Source organism: Lolium perenne, chromosome 2, assembly GCF_019359855.2.
Source record: "Lolium perenne isolate Kyuss_39 chromosome 2, Kyuss_2.0, whole genome shotgun sequence".
Classification (NCBI taxonomy): domain Eukaryota; kingdom Viridiplantae; phylum Streptophyta; class Magnoliopsida; order Poales; family Poaceae; genus Lolium; species Lolium perenne.
In genome coordinates, this window is record NC_067245.2 from 121,190,867 (window position 1) to 121,216,042 (window position 25,176).

At 43.1% G+C, this 25,176-nt stretch overlaps 1 protein-coding gene across 3 annotated transcripts; it reads left to right on the forward strand.

Moving 5' to 3' along the window:
* The first annotated feature begins 12,228 nt into the window (after positions 1–12,228).
* On the forward strand, positions 12,229–23,523 carry LOC127333530 (KH domain-containing protein HEN4). Of its 3 annotated transcripts, none has more exons than XR_011751911.1 (9): positions 12,229–12,890; positions 14,379–14,801; positions 14,993–15,256; positions 15,697–15,984; positions 16,906–17,084; positions 18,307–18,424; positions 18,972–19,991; positions 23,036–23,161; positions 23,268–23,523. XR_011751911.1 is itself a non-coding variant. In XM_051359909.2 (7 exons), the coding sequence occupies exons 1-7, from the start codon at positions 12,291–12,293 to the stop codon at positions 19,131–19,133; spliced, it is 2,034 nt and encodes a 677-aa protein (XP_051215869.1). In that variant the 5' UTR covers positions 12,229–12,290; the 3' UTR covers positions 19,134–20,453. The 3 variants fall into 3 exon arrangements, 1 of the variants encoding a protein (XP_051215869.1); XR_011751912.1 differs by having other exon boundaries at positions 15,697–15,843; XM_051359909.2 differs by lacking the exons at positions 23,036–23,161; positions 23,268–23,523 and having other exon boundaries at positions 18,972–20,453.
* Positions 23,524–25,176: the final 1,653 nt, after the last annotated feature.

The following is a 25,176-nucleotide window of genomic DNA, read 5'->3' on the forward strand; positions in this document are numbered from 1 at the left end:
TTTAGGAAGTTAGTTCCCTTCTAGGGCTATACTAGGTTTTCTCCTTGTTGGATGTGGTATCTGACTCCTCTGACAGGGTCCTGTCTCTTGAAGTAGTTGTTGATTCCTCGGTCTTCGAGTTGCACTGTAGATCCTCCTTCGATGCCTCCATATCTAAGCAGGGGATTTAAGAGTGGGATGAGTACGAGCGTACTCAACAAGTTCATTATAGGAAAGAGGTGTTTAATGCACTAGCTACGGCATTAGACCAGAAAGTCTAATACCCATGCAAGTTTTCATAACCATTTCTTCAAAAGGTTGCTTTTATTCAGAAGAACTATGTCCGTCAGCCTTCACCGGTTTACTAGAACTTCATGGAGCTCCTTTCCGGCAGCGTTCGCGATTCCATATCCTGAACAGGGAGTGACAGTCACGGTTCTTTACACTCTGCAGAGGTGTGTTGCTTTACCCATAAGAGATCTTAACCTTGGTGCCAACCAAGCTGCAGGCTTGTCCACACTTCCTATGGTGTGAGGCCCGGTATAAGGTCATAGCCAATCATATTCCTCCGCTACCTCATACACCCACCCGTTGATGCAAACTCCGACCCTGGGTCCTCGCCGGTGCTCTTATACCAATTAAGGACGGCCCCCGACCACGACAACAGTTCAGGTCTCTACCATGAACTCCTTCGCCGGCAGCTGCAACCCATCATAGACCGCAATTACCGTGGGGACTTCATCGGGACCCCCACCCTACCACTTGTCCTCTCTTGGATCAAGGGTACCACTTGTCCTCTCTTGGATCAAGGTCTACGGTAAAGCGCATCCGTTGATGTACAAGAGGTGGAAATACAATTGACTATTCCGTCCCACTCCAGATCTTATGGTTAACACGGGTATTACGGCACAAGAATCATCAAGACATTTTTTGTTTAATCCTAGATGGATATAAACCCTTGCAATGGAACCTCCACCATATCAACACAATCCATGGTTCCATTGCCCACCACATAGTCATATTCATAGTTATGAAAGTAGTGGTTTTTGGTTTTTATGCAATAGTGATAATCATAGTACTTTGCAAGTAATTTGATAAAGATACTCAAATGACATGAGCAAGTGATGAACTTGCCTTTCTTGACTGCAAGATTATGCAGGCAAGGTCTTCGATACGCGATAACTCCAAATTCTGAAATAGCATCATCGTCCGGTAAGGACGATGTTTAAAAGATTGGCAAGGATGCAATAATGCATAAGTATGAGATGCAATCGCTCTAAGCGTGACCTAACCCCGATGATTTAGGATTAGTGAGTGGTAATGATTAGTTCAGGGTGTGTTGCATTTTTAGAGTGATTCACAAACAAGGTTCTTTATTCAGAGTTGTGTTGTTTTTTTAGAATCATAGGCAGGTGGTAAAATGCATAGTAACAATCATACACACCCAGGAATAGTAGTTATATAATAAGTAAAGAGCAGTTTGTCACTTTTAAGTCCTATAGTGCATGGTTGATGATTACTTATTATATCATTCAAAAGAATAACTTTTGAAGAACATGTTCTTTAATAAAGAACAAGTATGATAATTAGGTTGGTGGGGTTCTATGGTTGACTATGGTTTCATCTAGTTTCGGAGTAAGTATTAGATGGATCCCAACAGAGTTGGATTCATCAAGAACTAGGCTTGAATGGTTTTACTTAAGCATGAGCAACTTAAGCAATTAATTATACATGGTTTCTATCATGGTGGGTTCATCTTGCTGTTGATAGCTATCTAGGGTTTATATGTCCTATAAGGCAGGGTTGATGGCTATTCTTTATTTTCTTCAAAAGAGTAACTTTTGAAGAACATACTTCTTAAATAATAAGAAGTATCTCAATTAGAGTTGAGGTTGACTAGGGTTTGTTGTTGGATCCACTAAGTAAGGAATGATTGGCTCCTAAATAGGATGGTTCATAATTATGAAGTATTTGTAGGGTTCAGTGGACTATGATTATGTAATGATAAGTATTGGGCATAGATGCTATTGGAGTTCATCACAATGGTGTGATGCTAGGCATGGTTAATTAAGGTTGATATCTCTAAGCATAGGAACTAGGGTTTAAACTTGGTTGACCCTATTTGATCATCTAGGTTTTGTAAGCATGATCACATGTTGCACATAACTAGGGTTTTAGAGTTGAAAACAATTTAGGATGGTTACATAAAATAGTGAGATCAAGGTTCTACTCATATTAGAACTAGGTTTCTAATTGTGATATCATTCTTAAATTAGTAATTGGTCATAGATTTTAATTTATTAACAACTTTGAAATAGAAATAATAATGGATTTAACATTCTATTATAAAAGACTTAAATAAAATATGATAAATACTATTAGGGTTTAGGGTTTTTAATTAATGGTTGAAGTAATGATCAATTATGATTTTCATATGATTAAACATAACCATCAAGAAATATATTTTTTTATGGCATTTTAATGCAAAGTAATATTTAATATTTTCTTTATGTGAAAATATAAACAAGAAAATTATATGTGTAGTATTTAGGTTTTAATGGTTCAATTAGAGGCAACTCCAAATTATTGTTCCTTTAGTTTAAAGTATTTGTTTTATATTATTATTATAGGGTTAATCTTCTGTTACCCACTTTTAATTATTGTATGTTATTTAATTAATTTAAAATGATAAAAACTTCACACAAAAAGAAAAGAAAACAAAATAGACCAGATGGCCCATTGGTTTGGCCCAATGGCCTGGTCCAACCGAGTTGGCCTGGTCGGCTTGGTTGAAGACCACGACCCGACCCAACCCTCTCACGCTCACCTCTCACCCACGCACTCACACGACGACTCCGCGGGACCCTCGGCGGGCTCTCCGATGTGCTCCTCCGGCGCCGCTCCGCCCAGCCGACAGCCAACCCCGACGCCTCTGCTCACGGACTAGGTTTCGCCGTACTCTCCTCTTTATCCTCCACCAACTCCCGCTCACTGAGACGCCGCCGACACCCACGCTCGCCCCCAAAGCTCCGCCGTGCCGCCGCTGGTGCCCGGCTGCTCCCGGCCCTCTCCAGCTCCTGCGAGTTAGGGCTTTGGTCCGCCTCACTGCTCTCTACTACCTCCTCCAGGTCGATTTAATCCTCGCCGTCTCTCTTGCCCGCCCCCAACCTGGAACCCTAGCGGTCGCTGGTGGCTTGTCCGGCCGCCACCGGCCTACTCCAGCCATCGCCGACCTTGCCGGACGTCGCGGGCAGCGGTCAAAGCTCCGCCCGATGTTCACCGCTTACATGCTCGCAGCAAACCCCCACCCTTGCGATTCGTTGTCACCGCCTCCTCCCCCGACGCTACTTCCCGGCTTGGCTTCGCCACGCACCTCCATGCCACCTATCGCTAGCTGCCTCGACTATTACTATTCGACGCCGGCTGGACGGCATCCTCTCGCAACCCCGGCGTCATCGATCCGCGGCTATTGTTTGTCAGACCGGTATTTGTGAGAGTTTGTGGCGGTGGGAATGGCATGGTGGTGGTGTACTGGTGGTGCGGTGACTACTTCATCCTCGATGCCGGCGGGATGGTGCCGTGGACGCAACCCGGCGTCGGCCATTTCCTCCATTCGTCTACACCGCTGTGAGCTATTCCCCTCTCTCCCTATCTCTCGTATTCTCTATGGCTATGAATTTGTCGGCCAAGAACTTGCGGGTATTTAAACTGGTTGTTGTATGTTAATAGTGGTCATTATATGATACTACTGTTAGATAATTCTAGTGTCTTGTGCTTGATCCAAGGCCTCAACTTGGATAAGTGAATCACCCCAAAGATGTGTAGTTATGTCTGTAATGACCGTGCTTTATATTGATACTACTGTCTATGATTAAAGGATTATGTGCTGGCATGATATTTGATTGTAGCTGTCCAATATGACAGTGAATAAATGTTAGCAATGATTCCTAGTTGGAGTAACTAGGAAAATGATTTGAATTTATTTGGTATGAATTGCAAGTGCGGCTACTTGTTGGAGTTGTACTGTCCACATGATAGTGGTTAATTGGAGAAATTCAGTTATATTTTGGTGTACCTTATTGGTGAGTACCAATATACAGAATGCAACTAGTGTTGCCTGCAATTGATGAGTTGCTGGATGGGTTACTTGTGAGCTTATACTCCTGTTTATAATGCTCTTGTCATTGTTGAGGATTACTAGATCATGTGCATGCATGATCCAGTCATGTGTTTGTGGGATTTGGAAATAGAGCAGCAAGAGGTGGCCTTAACTGGTTGCCACAATGACTACTAAAAATATGATAGATTCAAATAGGAACTTTTAGTTTCCTGAACTTGAAACTGATGGTACAGTCTCAAGTTTCTTTTTGGTAGCTTTTTTTTTATATAAAGTTTTCCCTGTGCCTATCTTGCTAAATGAACTATGCTGTGGTACCTTGTTAAAGAGGATGCATAGCTGATGGTTTTGTTTATCAAGACTGTGTGCTGGACAAGCTTTAATAGGATTAAAGTTGCCAAGGATCTCGAGACTGGATCCAAATGATGTTAAAATCATCTCAAATGATTTCTGTTTGATAAGTCATTTAGATTGGATACTATGATGCTTTTGTAAATGGGTTCACTAGATGCATCTCATGATTGGTGGTATACCTCTTTCCAGCTTCTTGATCTAGATTGGCTTGTTGTTGATGATCTTGCTAATCTTCTGGCTTGTTGGATCTTCACCTCCTTGAGTTAAACCTGCTTCTCAGCTTCTGCTATATCATCAAGACCTCATATCTTATTTTGATTTATGATTTGGCTAAGCTCTTAATGATTCACTGGAGGATTTCCTGATGGTTAACTAGGATTGTGGATGAAGAACAATTAATGTTCTTGGTGCTTTTCTTGGCCTGGTCGATGGATTGGGTAGATGTGTGGTGCTTAGGCAATGGTGTGCTGCAAGTAATAGGCTAATATACCCTGCTCTCTTGATGTCCTTGGTTGACAGCACACACATGCAGACCTATGTGTGAGCTGCCTGCTTCACTGCTGCCGAAACTTACTTGGTTCAGCTCCCCTTAGAGATAAGCTTGGCAGGGGAAAATATCTACCCTCTCCATTTCTCTTTATTTTTGACATAGCCACTTGGCTTTACTTCTATTTTGTGTTTTCTTTGTTTGTTTTGCAGGTTCAAGACAAAAGAAGAACAGAAGATATTTAGATAGGATTAGCTTAGTTTTCCTTTCTGTATTTTATTCTTGTAATATTTGTAAGTTGTATTAATATTGGATATTGTAATGACTTTGTAAATGTGTATTCGATTAATAAAATGTAATTTCCCTATTCTTAATTCAACATTGTTTGAATTATAATTGGAAAGTTATAATCTGAATTCAAATTTGAATTCAGATACTTATTTGAATTTCTTTTTATTTTTTATTGTATATGATTGTTTGGAACCCAAATTCCAATTAATGTTGGCATAGTTGTCATTTATATTTGAGTCAAGTTTCACTTGCCTTTCTCACAACTTCTGAAATCAACAAAGGTCATGTCAAAGTTTATCGCACTCGTGTCGCTGACCTTAGTCAATTCCCATCAACACAAGCGAAACCTTGATCTCTTTGTGTTTTAAATAAAAGCGCGAAAATTCCCCGGATTTTCTATGCATGAATGCAATGCACACATCTGTTTCCTCTCTTTTTGTAACCCCCAATCCTGGGATATTACAAAAAGTTTCTCGGAATTGGACGAAACAAAAGCCCAGAGTCTTATTTTTTCCGGGACGAAGACGGAGCAAGAAGGACACGCGCAGGAGAGCTTCCACGTGGCAGTACATAGGGCAGGCGCAGCCCCACCCTTGGCCGCGCCTGGCCCATGTACTGGCGCCTTGTCGCCTCGTTTGCTCCGCCCTTCCGCCTTTTTATTCCTCGTATCGGGAAAACCCCTGGGACCAGAGCCTCCATCCATGAAAAGTTATGATGCTGTCGTCAACCGAAACCCTAGTTCGGGAGGGTTCTGCAGTCCATCCCGGCACCCTGCCGGAGAGGGAAATCACCGCCGAAGGCCTCTACATCGCCATGTATTCATCTGAGGTGATGCGTGAGTAGTTCTCCACGGGACCATGGGTCCATAGCGGTAGCTAGATGGTTGTCCTCTCCTTGTTGTGCTTCATGTATAGATCTTGTGAGCTGCCTAACATGATCAAGACCATCTATTTGTAATTACTACATGTTGGTTTGATGTGGATCCGATTTATAGAGAGGTTGATTTGGTTGAGATTATGTATTATGTTATTATGATCTTGCATGCTCTTCGTTTCTAATAGATGCTCTGGCCAAGTAGATGCTAGCGACTCCAAGAGGGAGTATTTATGCTCGATAGTGGGTTCATGCCTCTATTTAACCATGGGAAGTGACCTTGTTCTCTACGGTTGTAGATGTGCTGTTGCTACTAGGGAGAAAATAGGGGTGTTCTATTCAAAGGTAGTTTCATCGTTTACTTTACACACATTGCTTAAAGCGAAAGTCCGTTGCTTGCAACTTAATACTGGAGGGTGTCGCGGATGCAATCCTGAAGGTGGATTATTAGTCATAGATGCAGTTGGATTACGGTCTATGTATATTGTTGTAATGCCCGCATACTTTCATAGCATGTATTCTGCACCAACCATTAGCGTAGAATCTCTGTTTGTCAACTGCCCATATGTAATTTGTTTACCCAGCGTATTTATTTTATTGGGGAGGCGACTCTAGTGAACTGTGGACCCTGGTCCTTCTTCTTTTAATTGCAATCTTCTACATCATTTTTCTGCTCTGTTCTCTGCAAACAATTCTTCTTCCAAATGGTTCGTTTAATCCTTTGTTTTCAGCAAAACCAGTGAGCTTGACAACCTCGCTGAAAGTTGGTGACAAGGTATTAACTTGGCAATGCCTACGGATTGTAGACTAGGGTTTAGTTGGAAGTAGAGGATAAGTAGATCTCGAGGGTTTCAGCCAAAAAGTACTCGACGACTAAGAAACTAGGGTTATGTTGACAGTAGATTCGATCCTTTCTTTGTCCCTCGACTCCCCCTTATATAGGAGGCGGAGCCGAGGGTATCGTGTTACACAAGATTACAGATTCCGGGAGACTCTCTGAGTTCAGCCCGTAAAGTTACAAATCTCTATATTTCCTAATACAACTCTATCTTTCCTTAACAACTAATTGAGCTTCCGAACTTCATATTCTTCGACCTGTGGGCCTTCAGTAAACCCCGGGTACCATCTTCGGCAGGCCCATTGGGGATGCCTATGTTAGTAGCCCCCGAGATTTTGCTTGAATCGAAGAATCAGGGAAAATCTCTAACTTTATAATCATCATATAACTTCTTCGAGTCATCATATATTTTTAAATAAATAGTCATATATTATACAGGGGATAACAGTAATTGGGGCTAGTTCATCTGACGGATCAGGTACTAGTTAACTGCTCTAGTGGCAATCCGCAAAGACCTACTTCAAGATCACGTCCCCGGACATGATCTCGGGATACTGGCGTAACTCGACATGTGCCGCTTAAGGTCTTACCATATGCCGAGTTCCAGTCATGTTTTATTGGGTACCTAACACGTCCGTTAGGATTTTTCTTCGTATCTGTTGATACGGAAAAAAGTAGCGAACTGTCGTCAGAGACGGTGCCACGCCGCTCAGGACGGATCCGGGGACTTACCTTCGCAGAGTTTTGCGGCATTCGGAGATTATTCGCGACAGAGGCGCTCTGAGAATATATTGTCTAGTGCTTTTTCGGCTGTTGGAATAGCACATTTATTCGAGTCAATGGATGACTAATCTTGCCTTCCCGATGAGAGTATATGGAGAGTTATTTGTATAACTCGAAATATGCTCATTATACTCTTTATAATTTCATCGGGCACGCGAACAGCGTTCCCGATGGGAGTAGCCCCCGAGGCTACAGCCAACGATTTGTACTTGGTTGTAGGCTCAACACTTTAACGCCTTTTGTCGCTATATTGTCATCTTTCTTGAGTTCTTTTATTTTTCTCGGGTGCGCGACCAGCGCTCCCGATGGGAGTAGCCCCCGTGGCTATGGACAAATGCTTGCATTTGATCATAGGCTCTCGCCATTTCTATTTTGCCATACTCGAAATTTCCTTTTTCAAAAGTAGCCCCCAAGCATTTGATCAAAAACTTGTATTTGACCAAAGGCTCTTGAAATTATCATCACTTATATTTTTTCCCCGGCTTCATAGTACCGTTGCCGAGAATTTATTTTGTTAAAGTGACGTCTGTGCTGACGTTGGCCACGACCCCTGTATCCGTTGAGCACGAGTTTGGTCCTGTCACTGACTAGTGGACCCACAATCTGCGGTAGTTTGACACGTTGCGCAAGTGGGGGGCACACGTCCTCCACTTTTTCTAGCACGCGTACTGTAGCGTCTGTCCAGTTCCATCCCTTTGAAAATACATTTTTACCCTTGTAAGCCACGTGTAGAACATCTAGTCCATTATTGGTGCATCCAACGGTGCGTCGATTCAAAAACTTTCTATAAAGTATCATCTTCCTCCTCTGTTCTCCCCTTCGCTGCGCCGCATCTCTGCTTTCTTCCCCAAAATCCTCCATTGCAACCAAATCCTATTGAGCTCAACCGCACTCCCACTCTCGCGTGCGCCATTGTTGATGCCACCGCGGTTGAAGCTCACCAAGCCCACCTCTCCCATGGCGACGGAAGATCTGCAACTTTCCGAGTGGGAGAGATCCTCATAACTTGTCAATGCCTACGGATTGTAGACTAGGGTTTAGTTGGAAGTAGAGGACAAGTAGATCTCGAGGGTTTCAGCCGAAAAGTACTCGACGACTAAGAAACTAGGGTTATGTTGACAGTAGATTCGATCCTTTCTTTGTCCCTCGACTCCCCCTTATATAGGAGGCGGAGCCGAGGGTACCGTGTTACACAAGATTATAGATTTCGGGAGACTCTCTGAGTTCAACCCGTAAAGTTACAAATCTCTATATTTCCTAATACAACTCTATCTTTCCTTAACAACTAATTGGGCTTCCGAACTTCATATTCTTCGACCTCTGGGCCTTCAGTAAACCCCGGGTACCATCTTCGGCAGACCCATTGGGGATGCCTATGTCAGTTGGGAACAAAGTACTTGGTTGTTTGTGTGCAGGTCTCCACATTGCTGCTGACGTCAGCAGTGCGCCGTGCCACGAGTTGGTTCACAACACCTCGGGAGAGAATGTTTTTCTCCTACTGGTCGATAAACCTTGGTTTCTTACTAAGGGAAAACTTCCTGCTGTGCTCATCATACCTTCTTCTTGGGGTTCCACTCAACGTTGCGCATAAATTCTCCTTCATCAACTCCGCGCTCAACAGGTAGCAACCCCACTGCCAGAGCTCGGTACCCAATTATAGGACTGATGGGTTACCCCGACTAAGGCACATTGCCCAGCCCTCGCTCACGCGGTGTACACGATCCTTTTTTCTTTGAATGGAGCCTTAGCGAGTTCCGTTGCAGCCAGTTCGAATTCGGACAGTAGGAGAACTCAGGGAACGCTTTGAGACAAGTGTTTGAATTCCAAGAAGACCAATCCAAAAGACCAGTTGAGATCCTCATAAAGGCTAATATGAAAGACCAGTTTGTGAACTACATAAAGATCAATCTGAGAGACCAGTTTGTGAACTTCATAAAGATCAATCTGAAAGACCAGTCTGCAAACTTCTCGAATACCCATCTGAGAGAAATAGGCGCACAGAGCATTCTTGAAGAATTTGATGGTTGCTTTGCTTTCAACACTGTCACTGACCCTTTCCATAAATAAGCTTGACCTAAGCGCTTTGCAGCCGGCGTGCCCCGTAGGGGGTGGCACAATAAGCCCCAAACTGCGCATGGCCCGGTCATCTTCTGATGTTGTCCTGACAGAGCCTTTGGCTATTCCTTACTAGGTGAGCCGGGAGCGTGTGGGATGCGTGTTGATGGCGCGACTCCCTAGCCCCCGCTTATCCTTGGCGCGCTGGAGATCCTCCTTCCGACTCACCTGGAGGCTGAGTGCCACTAGTATGCTAGGCGGGAGACTTAGACCGGTACCGGCGAATGGGTCCTCCGTAGCGCGAGGGTCCTGACGAACCGTCCTCGCTCTGCACCCGGTTGGCGCAGTCGTGTGCCAGCTCGAGGAGCCTAGCGGCGGTTACCGGCTCCATGGAGAGTGTCAGCTGCTCAATCATCTAAAGGTTGGTGGTACCAAAATGAAATTCATCCACCACTTGCACTTCACTGACCTGAGGCAGCCTGAGGTAGACATCGGTGAAACGCTTCGTGAAGGAATGCATGTGCTCTCCCGGACGGTGCTTCAGAGACCTGAGATCCAGCGGGCGTGAGGTGTGCTCTGGTTTCTCCGTTGAGGTGGAGACTTCTTTCCTTTTGCTGCTCGAGGGCCAGGCGCGTCCAACACCACCGGGCTTCACCTTGACTTTCCCTAGAGAGAGGGGCAAGAAGGGATGCCCGGCAGGCGGAGCGTCCCTCGGTGCAGCATCCTTCGAGCCCCAGCACCTGTCGCAACTTCGGCCATCGCGTGTGCGAGTCCGTAGATGTTAGCCAACCACTGGTCGGAGCTCGTTCCTTCCGGACGAAGCCGGAGCAGCTCCTGCGTCAGCCTCAGAGCGGTCTCGACGACCGGCTCCCGGCGACAGTCAGCCAACATTGCGGGTTCCGCCGGGTTGGCCATGAAGATATAGCCGAAGGCCGTCGGAGAAGAACGATGATAGACTGGGTCCCCTACTTGGCACGCCAAATGCTGGAGATTTGTGTCCGCGAAGGAACACAGTGGACTCAAGATCGCGTCGTCGAACACAAGGGACTCAAGATCACGTTGTCGCCTTACCGAGGCGGGTACTGTAGAGAGAGACACGTCAGTTACCCAGGTTCAGGGCCCTCGGAGAGGTAAAATCCCTATGTCCTGCTTTGGTGGATGTATTGCAGGTCACAATGGAGAAGATGACCGTACATATGTCTAGGGTTTGTGATCTCTCAGGATCGTCCCCTTCTACGCTAGCAAGGCTAGTCCTTTTATAGAGGAGCCTATATCTTGAGGGGGAAGGGCTGCCACATCTCCAAACCGAGGGTGGGAAACTCCCCCGCCTTTTACAGGATGGACATAGTCCATGGTCGATTAAAGTTTCGGTCCATGGCAGAGGCTGTGGTTGTCGATGACGCCTCCTCTGGCAGCTTGTGCCGTCCACCCGGCCTGTCACTAAAGAGGCAAGGACAGGGTCTTGGCGCCTTGGTCCTCGTCGATCCCGCTTTAATCACCAAAGAGGCAATGAAATCTCGCCTCCTCAGGACGGAGCTTTTGAGCTCAGCCATGACGTGTGCGATGCCAACCTAGCTTGTCTTGCAACTTTGGAGCCCACTCCTCATATCCTTGTTGCAGGCCTTGTAAGGGGGAATCCAAAGCTCACATGTTGATCTTATCGCCTCCAAAGGGGCTTTCCGACTTAGAGAGGTTGATGTTTCGGGAACCTCTGCGAGGGAGTTCCTTCCCGAGCCTATCTTGTGCTCCAGTCTGATGTCTCCGAAAGGGTTTCAAGCCTCGCGGAGCCTCACCCGTGAGTAACCTCCTCGAGTGATTGTTTTGTTGTGGACTCTACGGGCCCAGTGATCGTAGGTCCATGGCACCCTGATTGCCAGGGATCCCACAACGAAGTTTAGGGGATGTGGGTATTATTATGTCAGCGACCTTTTAAACAAAATCAAATTGCATTTTGCAGAAAAGAAAAAAGAACGTGTAGTGGGATCACAAACATACACGTGCCCTCGTATCGCCCTGATCCGTAGGGCAACAGCACAGGACTTTCTCCGGGGTGAAAAACCTATGGTCTTTGATGTGGGGGATGAGAGCGCTTGCGCACTGTTCCCTTCTTGAAGGCATCGCTTTTGGAGTTGATGAAATCCTGGTGTTGTTTTGGTGGTGGTTTGTCCGCTGCTGTAAGGAATTGGTTAGGACTTTTTCTTTTCTGTAATTCTTGTTTTTTTTAGCTGTGTGCATTCGTGTATGTCTATTAGGACAGTACGTTGTTATAGAGTGTATACATAATTAGCATTTTCGTGTTATAAATATATTTCCTTGATAAAAAAATTGGCTAGTGGACCGAAGATGCGAGTTTGTGCCCCAGGCCCAAGAAGAAGGACAAAATGAAAAGACCGCACATGCGAAATCCCGGGGATACCCCTACAAACCCGCACCAAAACGGCAAAACCCCACCACCACCTCCACCTCCACTGCCACCCTCCTCGCTTCCGCCGCGGCGTACACCACCGACCAAAATGGCCGGGGCAAAACCCCACTTTGCACCGCACGCCGCTTACGCCGCCTCCGCCTCCGCCCCCGCCCCCACTGCCGCCCCCGCCTCTGATTCCAGCTCCAGCGCAAGCGCCGACGCCGGCGCTGACGTCATCGTCTTCCGCCTCCTCCTGCCCAGGGCCTTTGGCGACGAAGACGCCTTTCACCTCTACGCCGCCATCGCCCCGCTCCGCCGCAACGCCGCCGCGCTCCAGGTCCGCGTCGATGCCCTCCAAGGTTACCCCGAAGACTCCGCCAGCCGCGTCGCGGTCGTCCTCGGCCCCACCTCTCCCAGCCGCCGCGTCGAGGCCTCCTCCTCCTCCTCCTCCGGCGAGCCCCTGCAGCTCTCGCCCGTGCAGGAGGCCCTCGTCGCCCTCGTCGACGTCGGCGGGGTCCTACACCGCGTCGTGGGCCGGGGCCCCGAGTTCGTGACATGCCTGGTCCTGGTCGAGGCCGCCCGACTCGACGACCAAGGGAGGTGGACTCTGAGGGCAATCACCAGCGAGACTGGCGCTGAGATTCGCTTCAAATCGTTGGCAGGGGACGCGAAGCCGAGCCTGCATTCTCCCGACGAGGTCCTTGAGGTATAAAGCTCCTCCCTTGATGATTCAATTGCTATCGTACGTGCACCCCTGGTGCTGGCCGGTGGCATGGTGCGCCATTGAACCTATTCCTTGTCAAGGGAAAAAGCATGATCCTAAATTTGTGAGTGCTAATTGCTCTGCAATTGTACTTCTCCAAGGGGAACTGCAGGTTGAGGCCAAACAAGGGGAGGATGCGTACTAGTTGCATGCTGTGAAAATTATTTCTTTGTAATTCTAGCTAGGGATACCTGCTGCCAAAAAAAACTGCTGCTTTCGGACTATGGATATTCCCACTATGATTACTCTTTCACATGCCTTCCGTTTGAATTCTGGTTTGCTAATCAAATTCCATGCGGACTTCTCAAGATTATGCATGTTTTTCTCTAGTGTGTGAAGGTGAAGCATCTTTGCATGTTAATGTTATACGTAACTGTTGTTACTGCCTTGTTTTGTAATCAATGGAAATTTTTCCAGCAGCTGTAGGTGTTGTTTTCAGTTATTCACTTTTTTGGCATGTGCTCCATAATTTGCTGTAGGAGTATTTGTTATGATGCATTTCTTACTATGAGAAATTAGGTGAGTATAGTGCATTTTTGTTTCACTTCTGAATATATGCATCACAAACCTTTTCATCATTCTCACCAGGACAATAGAGCAATCATTTTTTTTCCAGATATTGTGTTCTGTTATTTTGTTGTACTTTTGTGCGGTGCATGTCTTATCTTCTGGAACGTAAATGGCGAGTGTTGTTTTTTCCCTTTTAGTTATGAGTATGTGGTTGGCCACCTTTTCCATTGTTCTCACCAGAATAGTGCTTCAACAATAAGCTAATCCAAGTTGTGTTATGTGAACCAAGGCAAGTTTTGTGAAGTTCATATAACTGAACCACGTGGTATTGTGGAGTGCAAAGAAGCAGAGAGCAACTTGTGGATGCCCAAGCTTCCATTTATTTTAGAAAGATGAAGTTGGTTAGGAAGATACAGACAAGATATGCTTGATTAGTGTCTCCTCTCCCAAGTTTGTTCAAGTTCTTAGGAAGAAATCTATGTATCCGCTCCTGAATTCTTTATAGAAATTAAGCAATAGTTATACCAAGTTATTTGTCTATCTCGCTCCCTCCCTGCCTGTGGTGTAGCTGGCTCATGGTGCCATATGGCTACTTCGGTTCACAGCCAATTAGTTCATAATGTGTCATATCTATCTCTCTATTTCTATGTTATCAACCTAATTTTGAAATGATTGCAGTACAATTTTAGCGGTTTGTAAGATGAATACAGAGTCTGGAAGACCTTAGATTATTCTTAACTTTGACCATGTTCGATTTTGTTGTACTGGATACTTAACATATAGAGTCATGGGGAAATTTGGTTAGGATAAAATGAAAAACTTAACAGGGCATTAAGCATCTTTCTCCTTGTCCTGTGCACTTTCTAAATCATCCTATGGTTTTTTTTTTAATATTTCACGTCTTCCTTTTGAAAATTTCAGATAACTGGAGATAGAACTACCATAAGGAAAGCTATTGTTGCTTTGTCTAGCTATGTTCAAGGTGATTTACACGCTGGCACCTTAACAAATTCTGTTACGACAGCAAGCGCAGAGCTCCCGAGGACAACTTTGGAAGTGCCTGAGACGAATTTCGGAGCTTTGCACTCAGGGGGGTCCACTCAGTATGCAAAGAGCAGTATCCCTAGGATTGATAGTCCACAAGGTGTTACTGGAGATGTCAAAAGTAAACATCAACAACAGATTTCGTTTAGACTTCTCTGTCATGTCAATCTTGCTGGAGGTTTGATTGGCACGAAGGGCCTGCTTATCAAAAGCTTTGAATCCGAAACTGGAGCTTCGATTGACGTCGGTAATCCTTACAGTGGTTGCACGGAACGTGTGATAACAATCTCTGCCCTAGAGGTTTGAACATTAAAAATAGCACTTCCTCATTTTTTTGTTCTATATCTTGTCACGAGTCTAGGAACTTTTTGCTTATATTTATCATCTTAAATGTCTTATTTTGAGATTCGTAACCAAGACGTTCTTATATTTTGGTTAATCCTATCATGCAGTCCATCCATTATGTTTTTTGTTTCTATTGCCTCATGTAGAGTCCAGGACCATACTCCACAGTGCAGAGGGCAATGCTTTGTATCTTCGAAAGAATGGAGGAGGTGGAAAGAAATGGGCACTCTACATTCGGCAAGCCAGGGTACTCAACCAGGGTGCTTGTGCCCAAAAGCCAATTTTATTGGTTAGTTGGTTTAGGTGGTGCGGTAATCCAGGAAATTGTGAAGTCAACAGGAGCAGGAATTGAGATAATGGATGAGGCAGATGTTCCAGCTTGTGCCTCACACTGTGAACGTGTTCTGCAGGCAAGTATTTTTCTTGAGCGAAAAGGCATCATAACTGTACTCTTTTTATATTTTCTCGTCCTTGTTTCTGTTTTGATGATAGTCTGTTGATCTTCAAAGAAACATCAGTCACAAACCAGTAGTAACATGATCCATGTGAACCTAACCTTTTGTTTACTGTTTACTTCCTAAGCAATGATACATAGAAGTCGTTCTTGTTTTTGTTTTCCATTTCATTAGATACCAAATGCCTTGCTGCTCATTTAGTTCTTCTCATAATGGTCGTGGCTTCCCTCAGATTTCAAGAGCTATATTACTACCAGAGTACTTGGTCCACTCTTATGCTTCATGTTGTCACCCCTAGTTATCTTTGACTCGTGATTGCTGCTGTTTTCTGATGCCGCTATTCCCATGGTCGTGTTGGATAGCTCCATACTTTTTTAAATCTTCTTATCTTACAGATCACTGGGGAATTAGTGGATGTCAGAAAGGCTTTAATAGTTCTTAGTGACAAACTTCGTGATTATGCTTTCTCTTCTAAGAGCACCAAGTACGATGATGCTAATGCTACATCTTCAGATATTACTGAATCAACTCCAAGCAGACAGGTCAAAATTTTTTCAACCAGCTACAGTTCAACTGTGAATTTCCCAATGATTGATCATGGGCCCTCTTTAAATCAAATGAACTCAGTAGAGAACTCCTTCTGTGCCTTCCACTTGGGATCTCCTGGTTCTTCAGAACTTGAGGTCATGTATTACACAATGTTATGCCTATCTGCTTATCTATAGTTCAACTATTGCTTGTACCATGTTCGGAATTTTCATCCTTTATGAGTTTGTTTGTGACAATAGATGTATTTTGATATTACTACTGTTTTGAGAAGAACGTAGTTGTGGAATGGACATAGTGTACTGAATTTTTCAATGGCATTAAATGCAAAAGGTCAATTTAGTGAAATGTTGTATTTAAAATTTGTGTTAAAGGATCATAATATTTCATTGGGCAAACTTCCTAGGAATAATTTTATTTAATCCACATAGAATACCTGTGAACTTATTTTATTCGTTGCAAATTAGCATTGGAGGTAGCACTGAAACAAATTGTCAGAAGGTAAATTTTAAACCAGGCCCATATTCTGGTGTTACAAATATTATTTAAGACATCATCTCATAGAAAACGATGCAAGCACTTATAGGTCGCTCTTACTTTTTAATCTGGAGCAGGGTTCGTAAATAGATGTCCTTGTATTTCTTTCTAAAATTTGTGCGAAGTAATTTTTTATTGCTATGTACTCCCTCAGTTTCAAAGAATAAGGCGCCCTCGTTTTTCATGCTTTTTTTTACCAAGAATTGCTTCAAATATAAAAACATTGTTTCCATGAAATCAGCATCATTAGAAAGTACTTTTCAATACGAATCCAACGATACTAATTACATATAATATAATCAAGATTTTGTTACTTATTTTTATGGTCAAAGTTCGTCTTGGAATACGCGTGCGCCTTATTCTTTGAAACGGAGTTAGTAAGATACATCAAAACTCCTGCCAATTATTTGCCAACTATAAAACATTTTCAGTCCTTTTGGAATGACCTGTAATCTCTTTTCAGCATTAAGTTCTGATCCACATTTTCTATTTTTTGGTACTAAATAAGTATTTGGATGCAGAAATCTGCTAATGCGAATGACGTTGGTATCATGAAATCAAAAAATGCGGTACAGAAATCTGCTGGCGGGAGTGGTGCTATTACTATCACTGGGGTGCAGAAACCTGCTGATGGGAGTGGTGACAGAATTAATAACTCATGTATCGGGATTACATCTCCAGAGGACAACAAATTTTCGAGGTGATAGTTTAACTGCTTCTTTACTACCTAGTAGTGTGCCTTCACCTTTAGAATTTGATCTCTGCAAGGAGGTTACGATTATTTTATTTCAGAAATGGGATATGTGCTACTTCAATATTGCTTGTAAGTCGAGAATCATCTGGGATTGCATTCTACTCCCTCCGTCCCATAATATAAGATGCTATTACAACCAATATAGTATTTGTTGTAATAGCATCTTATATTATGGAACGGAGGAAGTAGTTAGTAACAATCTCTACTATCCAGCTGCTGCTGCTGCCTGCTAACACTCTAGCAGCATACAAAAACCTAGAGCAGTTAGTAATTGCTCTTTTCAAATATTTCCTAGCTCTCTTATTTACACTATCTTAGAAATCCACGCCATTTATACTCTTGGTTAAGCGTTGTCCAGGAAACATGAGGCGTTAAACTTCAAACAGATCATCAAGCATTTTCCAAATGAGATATACCCTGGTAAAAATGAAAAGAACAGCTTTCACTTAGTGTTCTGCTAACCTTATGGTGGTGGAAAAAATTAACTATTGAATGTGCTATCTATGTTTCTGTGTCAACTTTACCACTTTATCATTTAATGTTTAAGATTTTTGAAAAACGAAAGTTGTTACTACAGTGATGAATTTGCAGCCATGAGCAGATTTACGTGTCCTGCTGTTAGAGTACGTCATGGGCCTGGCTATAGCCCATTAGTCTTAGGGTTAATTAGAGATAAGGGTTGCTTGCTTAGGGGTCAAGTAAACCTCTCTATATAAGGAGAGGAGACGTATCAATCTAATTAAGCAAGAATTAAGAAGGAAATCCCTTCCCTCTTGCCACCGGCCGTGGGCCGGCCGGCCCTCTCGCGCCATCCCTCTAGCAGCACCATAACACCTGCGCTTTTCTTTTTAAATAACATACATACCTTTTCATGTTAGTTGATCCTGAAATAGGGTGGCTCGTGTTCTAGCTTGTGAGGCTGAACATATTTCCGTGGCTGTATGGGTTAGTGTGGTTCTCCGGATGCAATCCATGCTATTATTTGTAACGACACTAGGATACTTACACCTTAGCTAATGATCGGAACTGATGTACAAACTACCAATTGCATCAATGCTCAAACTCCAGGTCCTTTTGTTCTTTGTGCTGTGCACGTTTTGTATGTTACTATGGTGCAGAAATTAATTATTTCTATCTGACATCTCACTGTCATAATTCCTGTTTCCAGTCACCAGAGAATCAAGGATCCTGTTGTAATTAGAATGACATACGAGGTTGCTGCTTGTCAGAGGGTTTTATGTATTCTCTATGGAGATGACGGATACTACCTGGCCCAGCTCAGACAGGTCTTGCTACTGAACTATGAAACTTCATATGTTTATATCATCACCTTATTAGATTCAGTTCATCAATCTGGCTAAAATCCTGATTGGTATTCGTTATTTTAGTTCTAAAACTAACGAAAACACACTTAATATCTCTTGTTTAAAATTTCATATTTGGCATCCCTGACATTTCTTCATTTCAAGTCTGCTGCTTTGGGTTTTCCTAGAGTTACTACATGTAGGCCGGGGTAGGTACCATATCAAATAAACATCTAAAGTTGTATAACTCTTACTAAAAGTTGTGACCTCTTAGGATTTGAAATCCAATTACTAATACTATGCCTTTTCTGTTATGAAAAGGCTTACTGCAGTTACCCTTTAATATTATATTGTCAATTTTCTATCCCACCCCACCTATTTTATTATTGTAGGGTTTCTTCATGCTGTCCTGTAAGGTAGGAGGACTGTATTTTATAGTGCATAATTTGTATGAAACCATAGGAACTTACATTACCATCATAGAAGTGACAATTGCTGGATCTCAACGTTTACTTTTTGTGAAATTCAGATCTCTGGTGCAGACATTACCGTTTACGATCCACCTCCAGAGACCAGTGATGGTAGCATTATTGTGATATCTGGAACGCCAGATCAGGCGCAATTAGCCCTGGCTGCACTCATTGACCTGACCAAGAAAATGACGTCATCATCATCAGATCCCCAAGCTTGAGCACAGAGTCTGCTAACTTTGTGATCATAATTTTTGAGGAATGAAGATGCTAAATTTGTGTGATGCCAATAGATATTACTGGCGTAAACTTGCTATATTTTATATGTAAATGTGCCTGGTGGCGAGGGGGGATATCTGGAATCACGTGGCAGAGTGGTCTCTGACATGCGTTTTGACAACGACTATTTTTCGTCTCGTCACCTGTTACGTACTTGCATGTGGAGCTTGCCTCTTTGCAACAGTTTATTTTTGTCGTCTAGAGTTTTCGGTGTCCTTGCGCTTGCACAGTTGCACTCACAGTATTTTTGAAGTACTCAAAGAATACTTTAGATTCTAAAAAATACTGAAGTGTTAAATGCTTCAGGATGTTTGGATCCAACAGTACTATGGTTTAAAAACACCTTTCCTAAATTTCAGCTAGCTGAAATCACAATTCGTGTCAAGTCAGATCGCTTCCCGCTCGTTTCTGAACTATGGCACGGATCTCGTCGTGCACTTGTCTCCCCACCGTTTTTGTGATCCTGGTTTTGTTAGTTGGTCCGGTTTTTTCCTGGTCTCTCTTGTCGGCAGCTATTCCCTTCATGTTCCGTCTCCCCTTATCTCTTTCAGGGGAGAGAGAGTGTCAGTCGGGGTGGTGGTGAGCTCTCTCATGGCGGAGGGATGGGGTTCTCCCGCTGGGGGAAGGTGAAATCGGTGAAGACCGACGGAGCGAGCAACCGGGAGGAATCCGCTCGCTCTCTCATCCACATGTTTTATCGCTGTCTGGGTGTGCGAAGAAGAATGGGTTTGCGTGGAGGCTGGGGAGCTTGATTCCTCCATGCCGAAACTTCGAGCAAGGACCACTGTTTCGAGGCGGTGGTATGAGGCAGCTTCCCTGGGCGGAAGTGTACCTTTCTTCTTCCTTTGCGTCCCTTTCTAATCTCGGATGCATGCCCCCGTGATATTTTCCCCCAATTTTTTCTACTGTTTTTAGGCCATGCTTGCGACTGCAGCTGCTAGGCGTGTTGCGAGGTTCAGTTAAGAAGTTCGGTTTAGAAGGAATGTTCTTCAATACGACAGTGATTGTAGTGCTAGTTTCTAATATGTACACTTGCATCACCTCAGCCAGTGTATATTTATATGAAAATTCCGTTCTCCTCTTCCTCGCCCAGTTACGCGGACAAAAGACTTGTTTGAGAAGTACCCAGTTGTTCACTTACAGGAGATAGAGCAGTTTCAGTACATGAAAAAATGTACTTTCATTTGGTTTATTTCCTTTCGTATAAGAACAAAGACTGTGATCAGTTTACCTTTCTATGTGATGCCGTGAGCATCTGAAGATTTGATTGCCTCAATATTCAACTACCCGTACCCTTGATTCAGAATGCTATTCTATTTGTGAAGTTGGCGAGTTGCCGCGCCATGAGGTTTTTGCTGGGTCAAACTCTTATTGGACAATACTTATAATTTGCCCGTGGACATTGAATGGAAAAGTTGAATTCCCAACTGCAAGTAGTGTATGTTTTGCAGACATGTTTTTACTAAGTAACTGGAAAGAAGGCTAAGAAAATATAGATCAAAACTAGTGAAACTGACCCTTTATATGTTTGTGGTGCTGGTAGTTATTTGTAACTTTCATTTTCCTAATGACTCTTGTGAGTTCTAATCAGTAGAACACCTATTATAATATGGGATATTGCTTGGTCCGTGGTGCTGTATTTATTATTATTTCTTCTTCAGTTTTCATTTTCATCATGCATATGGCTTTTTTCAGTGTTTACTGTCCAGTGAGTTCCACTATGGTCTGTCACTAGTGGAGTATTCGGTTCATTTGTTCGATGGCCTTTGTCTATAGTCCATAATCAATAAGCTGCATGTATGTAAATCTTTTTTTGGTTGACAAGTACTCTATGCATCATTAGAAAAATGATTATCATTATCTTCTACGAGTAATATAGAAGATGATCCTTGCTTTTTGTCGTGTGTTGATACCTGAACATCAACTAAACTTTTTTTGCTTGCTTGATTATTTTTGATATTGGAATCATGAGCCAAAACCTGGAATTTTGAGCCATTATTTATTTTGGTAAGCAACTTGTGATGATCTCTGATTTTTCTAGTTTAGGAATTATGAGTGAAGAGTTACCTGAGCATAGTGTTTCAATGCATTGTAGCATCTGTTATACCACGAAGAAGCAACCCAATGTATTCTCTCGTTTTCTCTCTGTTCTTTGTCTATGTCTCTTGGTCCTTAGTCCTATTCATTCTTTCAGTTTCTCTTGGTTCTCAATATTTGTACTCTTTATCTTCTCAATTTTCGTTCTTCACTCAAACTGAGAACTCAAAGATAGACATTCATTCACTTAGTCAAATATCTCAGTTTCTTTTTTATTTTAATTTCTATTTATCAGTTCTCAGTCTTGAGTTTATCTTTGAGTTCAGTCTTCATTTTATCAATTTCTCTCAGTTGCTTCTTAGTTTGATTTTCTTAGTCTTTCTTTCCTTCACTCCTTAATTTTATTCATTTCTTCTTATTTCTTCATCTTCTATTTTTTTTCATTTTTCTGAATTTTCTCTCAGTCTCTTCTTAGTTTTATTTATTTTCTAGTCTTTCTCACGGTTTGTTCTTAGTTTTATTTGCTTTGTATTTTTCTCTTCCATTCTCTTCTCAATTTAATTTGCCCAGTCTTTCTTTCTTCAGTCCTTAGCTTCAAGCTTTTTCTTCATTCTCATTCTCTCATTTTCATTCTTGTCAAATTCTCTCAGTTCCTGGTTCTCTCATTCACTCATTTTACTTCTCTCAGTCTTATTTTCTCATTCTTGTTCATTTTAAACGTGTCTCTTTCTTCATTCTTCACTTTGAATATTCTCTCAGTTTCTCAGTGTTATTCTCTCAGTCCTTGTTTCTTAATTTTGTATCTTCTTCGTTTTGAGTTATTCTTTAATTTCTCTGCCTTTCAGTTTTAGTTTCTCCTAGTCATTTCTTTAGCTTTGTCTTATTTCCTATTGTTTATTTGCTCCATCTTTTCTTCTTCATTTTCTTTTGCTTAGTTTATGGTTTATTTTCTCCATCCTCGGTCCTATCATTTCTGTACCATTTAAACTTTTGATCTTTTTCTTTTTGTATGAATTCCTCTACTGAAGTTTTAGTTTCTCATAGCCTTCAGGTTTTCTTAGTGATATTAGTCTTTTTTTCTTGTACGAATAGGCTTTAGTCTACATAAGTGGCGATGTTGGATGCCATGGCGACTTACAGTTTGCTAGGAAATGGCCGATCGAAAGAGGCCCATGTGCGCCTGGTAAATTTGTGTATTCAATGTTGATTTAGTCTTCTTAGTGATCTTTAGTATTCAATGTAGATTTAGTACCTGGCTACCTACCCCCTTTTCACTATTTTTTGCATACTTTAAAATTTCTTCATTCTCCTTCCTGCGCCTTTCCACCATTTTTAGTATTATCAGGAGCTGAGTATTCCCACCTTAGTTGTCCTAGTATTTATAGTATTTGATCAACTCCTGGCTACCTGCCCACTTCTCACTTTTTAGCCTATTTTGATTTTTCTTCAACTCTGTTTACTACTTATTAGAGCTTAGATTCCTGGGCTAGTGGTTTTTCTACACCCAATGCTAGTGCTTATTAGTACATGAATAAATCATTGCCCAAGCCAATTTTGTGTTGTTTCATTATCCGTAGTTACAGAATAATAGGTTTTGGTTTTTAGTAGCGATCTTGCTCATTACACAGGACAATTTTCAGAAATGATTGCAGCCTTCTGTGTTTTTACTCATCAATGCTAAGATGCATGGCTAGGGGCTTTTCCTTCTCTTAAGCATGAGGGTTTTTGTATTGTTTCATATGGGTGGCTAAGCCATCGACTATTTTCTATGAAGATGAAGACAATTAACACAAGGTTACATTTCTAGACAAAGATTGATGCAAATAGAGGTACTAAAACGGAGAAGGTGTGCGGGGGTTGAAGTACTTATGCAGAGAGTGGATGAGATCGAGAAGTTTGCCCATCTAGATCTTCCTTCTTCAGTTTGCTGCAGGTTCTCTCATTCTCCTCCATCATATGTCACTTGTTTTTCTATGGATCTTTCTCTCTTTTTCTCTTGTGATTGATCCTCGTCTTGTTTTTTTCTATTTTGGTGGCAGTGAGCGGTGGTGCAGTGTATCTTTGCATGAGGAGGAAGAAAAGTGATGACGTGGTGGTAGTTGGTAAAAGATACCCAGAAATAGGGACCTTTTGTGCTCATGTGTAAGACCCAAAATAGAAATATCGGGCTTTCCCTTTTTTTACCCCGTGTGTTTCATTACCAGGAGCGAATTTGATCACTAGGAAGACTTCCATCTAAAAAAACCGGGTAGAGAACCAGACTCAAGTGCAATGAATGGATTGGTTTATTTTCAACTCACAGATTGATCGTAATTAGGATGGAAGCGAGGACAAATGAGTTATGAGTACTACTGTAGCTGAAATCTGAGAGAACAAACGAGTTATGAGTACTACTGTAGCTGAAATCTGACTTGAGCCGAATTGCTTTTTCATCTAGATGAAGGTTAGACACTCCCAAAAACACTTTAAAAAACAAGAATCAGCTGGCTGATCCCGCACATGGGATCAGCTGGCATAACATCCGCCCGATGCTTTTGTTCCGGAGCGTGAGAAACGGAGCGCGAATTCCTGCTTGTTTTCCTGCAAGATTTTTGGTACTATATGTTGGATAATTAGACACAATTTTCATGGTAAATTCCAGAATATTAAGCATGACTACAACAACTACTAACATGTGAAATTCGAATATTAATTAAGATGAATAGTAGCAGGATAAAACAACACAACATCCATCGCTAAACAGATCGAGATATTAATCAACATGAATAGTAGCAGGGCAAAACAACACAACATCCATCACTAAACAGATCGAGATATGTCGTACGTACCGCTCTGGTGGAGGTGGTGGCGGGCGGTGTAGCAGTCACAGATGCAGCAGTAACGTTTTTTATGACAATGTTGTTGATAACTGAGAAAATTAACTCAGACTAAGAGACACATCGACGGGGTACATCGCCTATGGTCTCAAAATACCACTATTCGTGCTACAGCTTGATCCCCGGGCCTCTGCAACAGCAAATAAAACAATAATAGCTGAGCAGAAAGAAACTGAAAGAATGAAGATGGAAAGATTGAGAAAATAAAGAAAAGAAACTGAAGAACGACAACAGACAGAGAGAAACCGAAAGAAATGGGACCAGCTTTATAAAGCGAGGATTTTTTCTCAGCTTTTCTTGGTTGTTCGTTCACTCTTTCTTTAGTCTCATTGCTAGCTCAGTCTTTATTACTTTCTCTCAGCACAGCGCTGATTATTTTGCCGTCTCCGTTTCGATCCCTGAGAGGAAGTGCACGGTGGAAAGAGAGCTGAGCTTCGCGGAGGAGGACCTGGGTGGGGTTGGCTCGCCTAGTCAGTCCTACACAGGGCCAAACAGTGCTATGCAGCTGGTCCCACGGGACGCTGGATGTGGTAAGGATGGGGAACAGGAGATAGCGCAGAAGGAGCGAGAGGAACAGGCACAACAGGCCAGCGACAAGCTAGAGCAGGAGAGACAAGAGTTAGCACGTGTCAAGGGCTTCTGTGCGTCGATCCTGAAGACGCTCGCCCCACCGTTGCTGCATGAGATTGAAAGGGCCTCTAAGCTTCGGGCTGAGGCGGAGCCTTTTACCCCCAAGCGGGTGACTAGGAGGACCGTGGCAACCAACACCTCCACGCAGGTCAAGAAGGCCTCAGCAGCTGAGAATGCGCTGCTGAAAGCGCTTGGGATATGCCCGGAGAACCTTTCGGTTAGTGAGGAGGACTTGGCGAGATTCAGAGGCATCTTCGACTCCCCGATCCGCGACTCACACCTACGGGTGCTTGCGTCCATCTTCGGGAAGGAGCTGCCGTCGAGTTTTGCACCACAGGAGTACTGCCGGATGGCGGTTGCGGCGCACTGAGGTGCTGGCAGGCGTGGAGTGTTAGTATGTCTTTATGGATATCTTCCTAGAGTTGCTGTGCTGGAATGTTCG

Bases quoted from the DNA above. Each gene is read 5' to 3' on its own strand.
- LOC127333530 (XM_051359909.2), top strand. From the start codon at position 12,291: ATGGCCGGGGCAAAACCCCACTTTGCACCGCACGCCGCTTACGCCGCC. The intron at 12,891-14,378 runs GTATAAAGCTCC...TGAAAATTTCAG, and splicing joins CTCCCGACGAGGTCCTTGAG to ATAACTGGAGATAGAACTAC. The intron at 17,085-18,306 runs GTGATAGTTTAA...TCCTGTTTCCAG, and splicing joins GAGGACAACAAATTTTCGAG to TCACCAGAGAATCAAGGATC.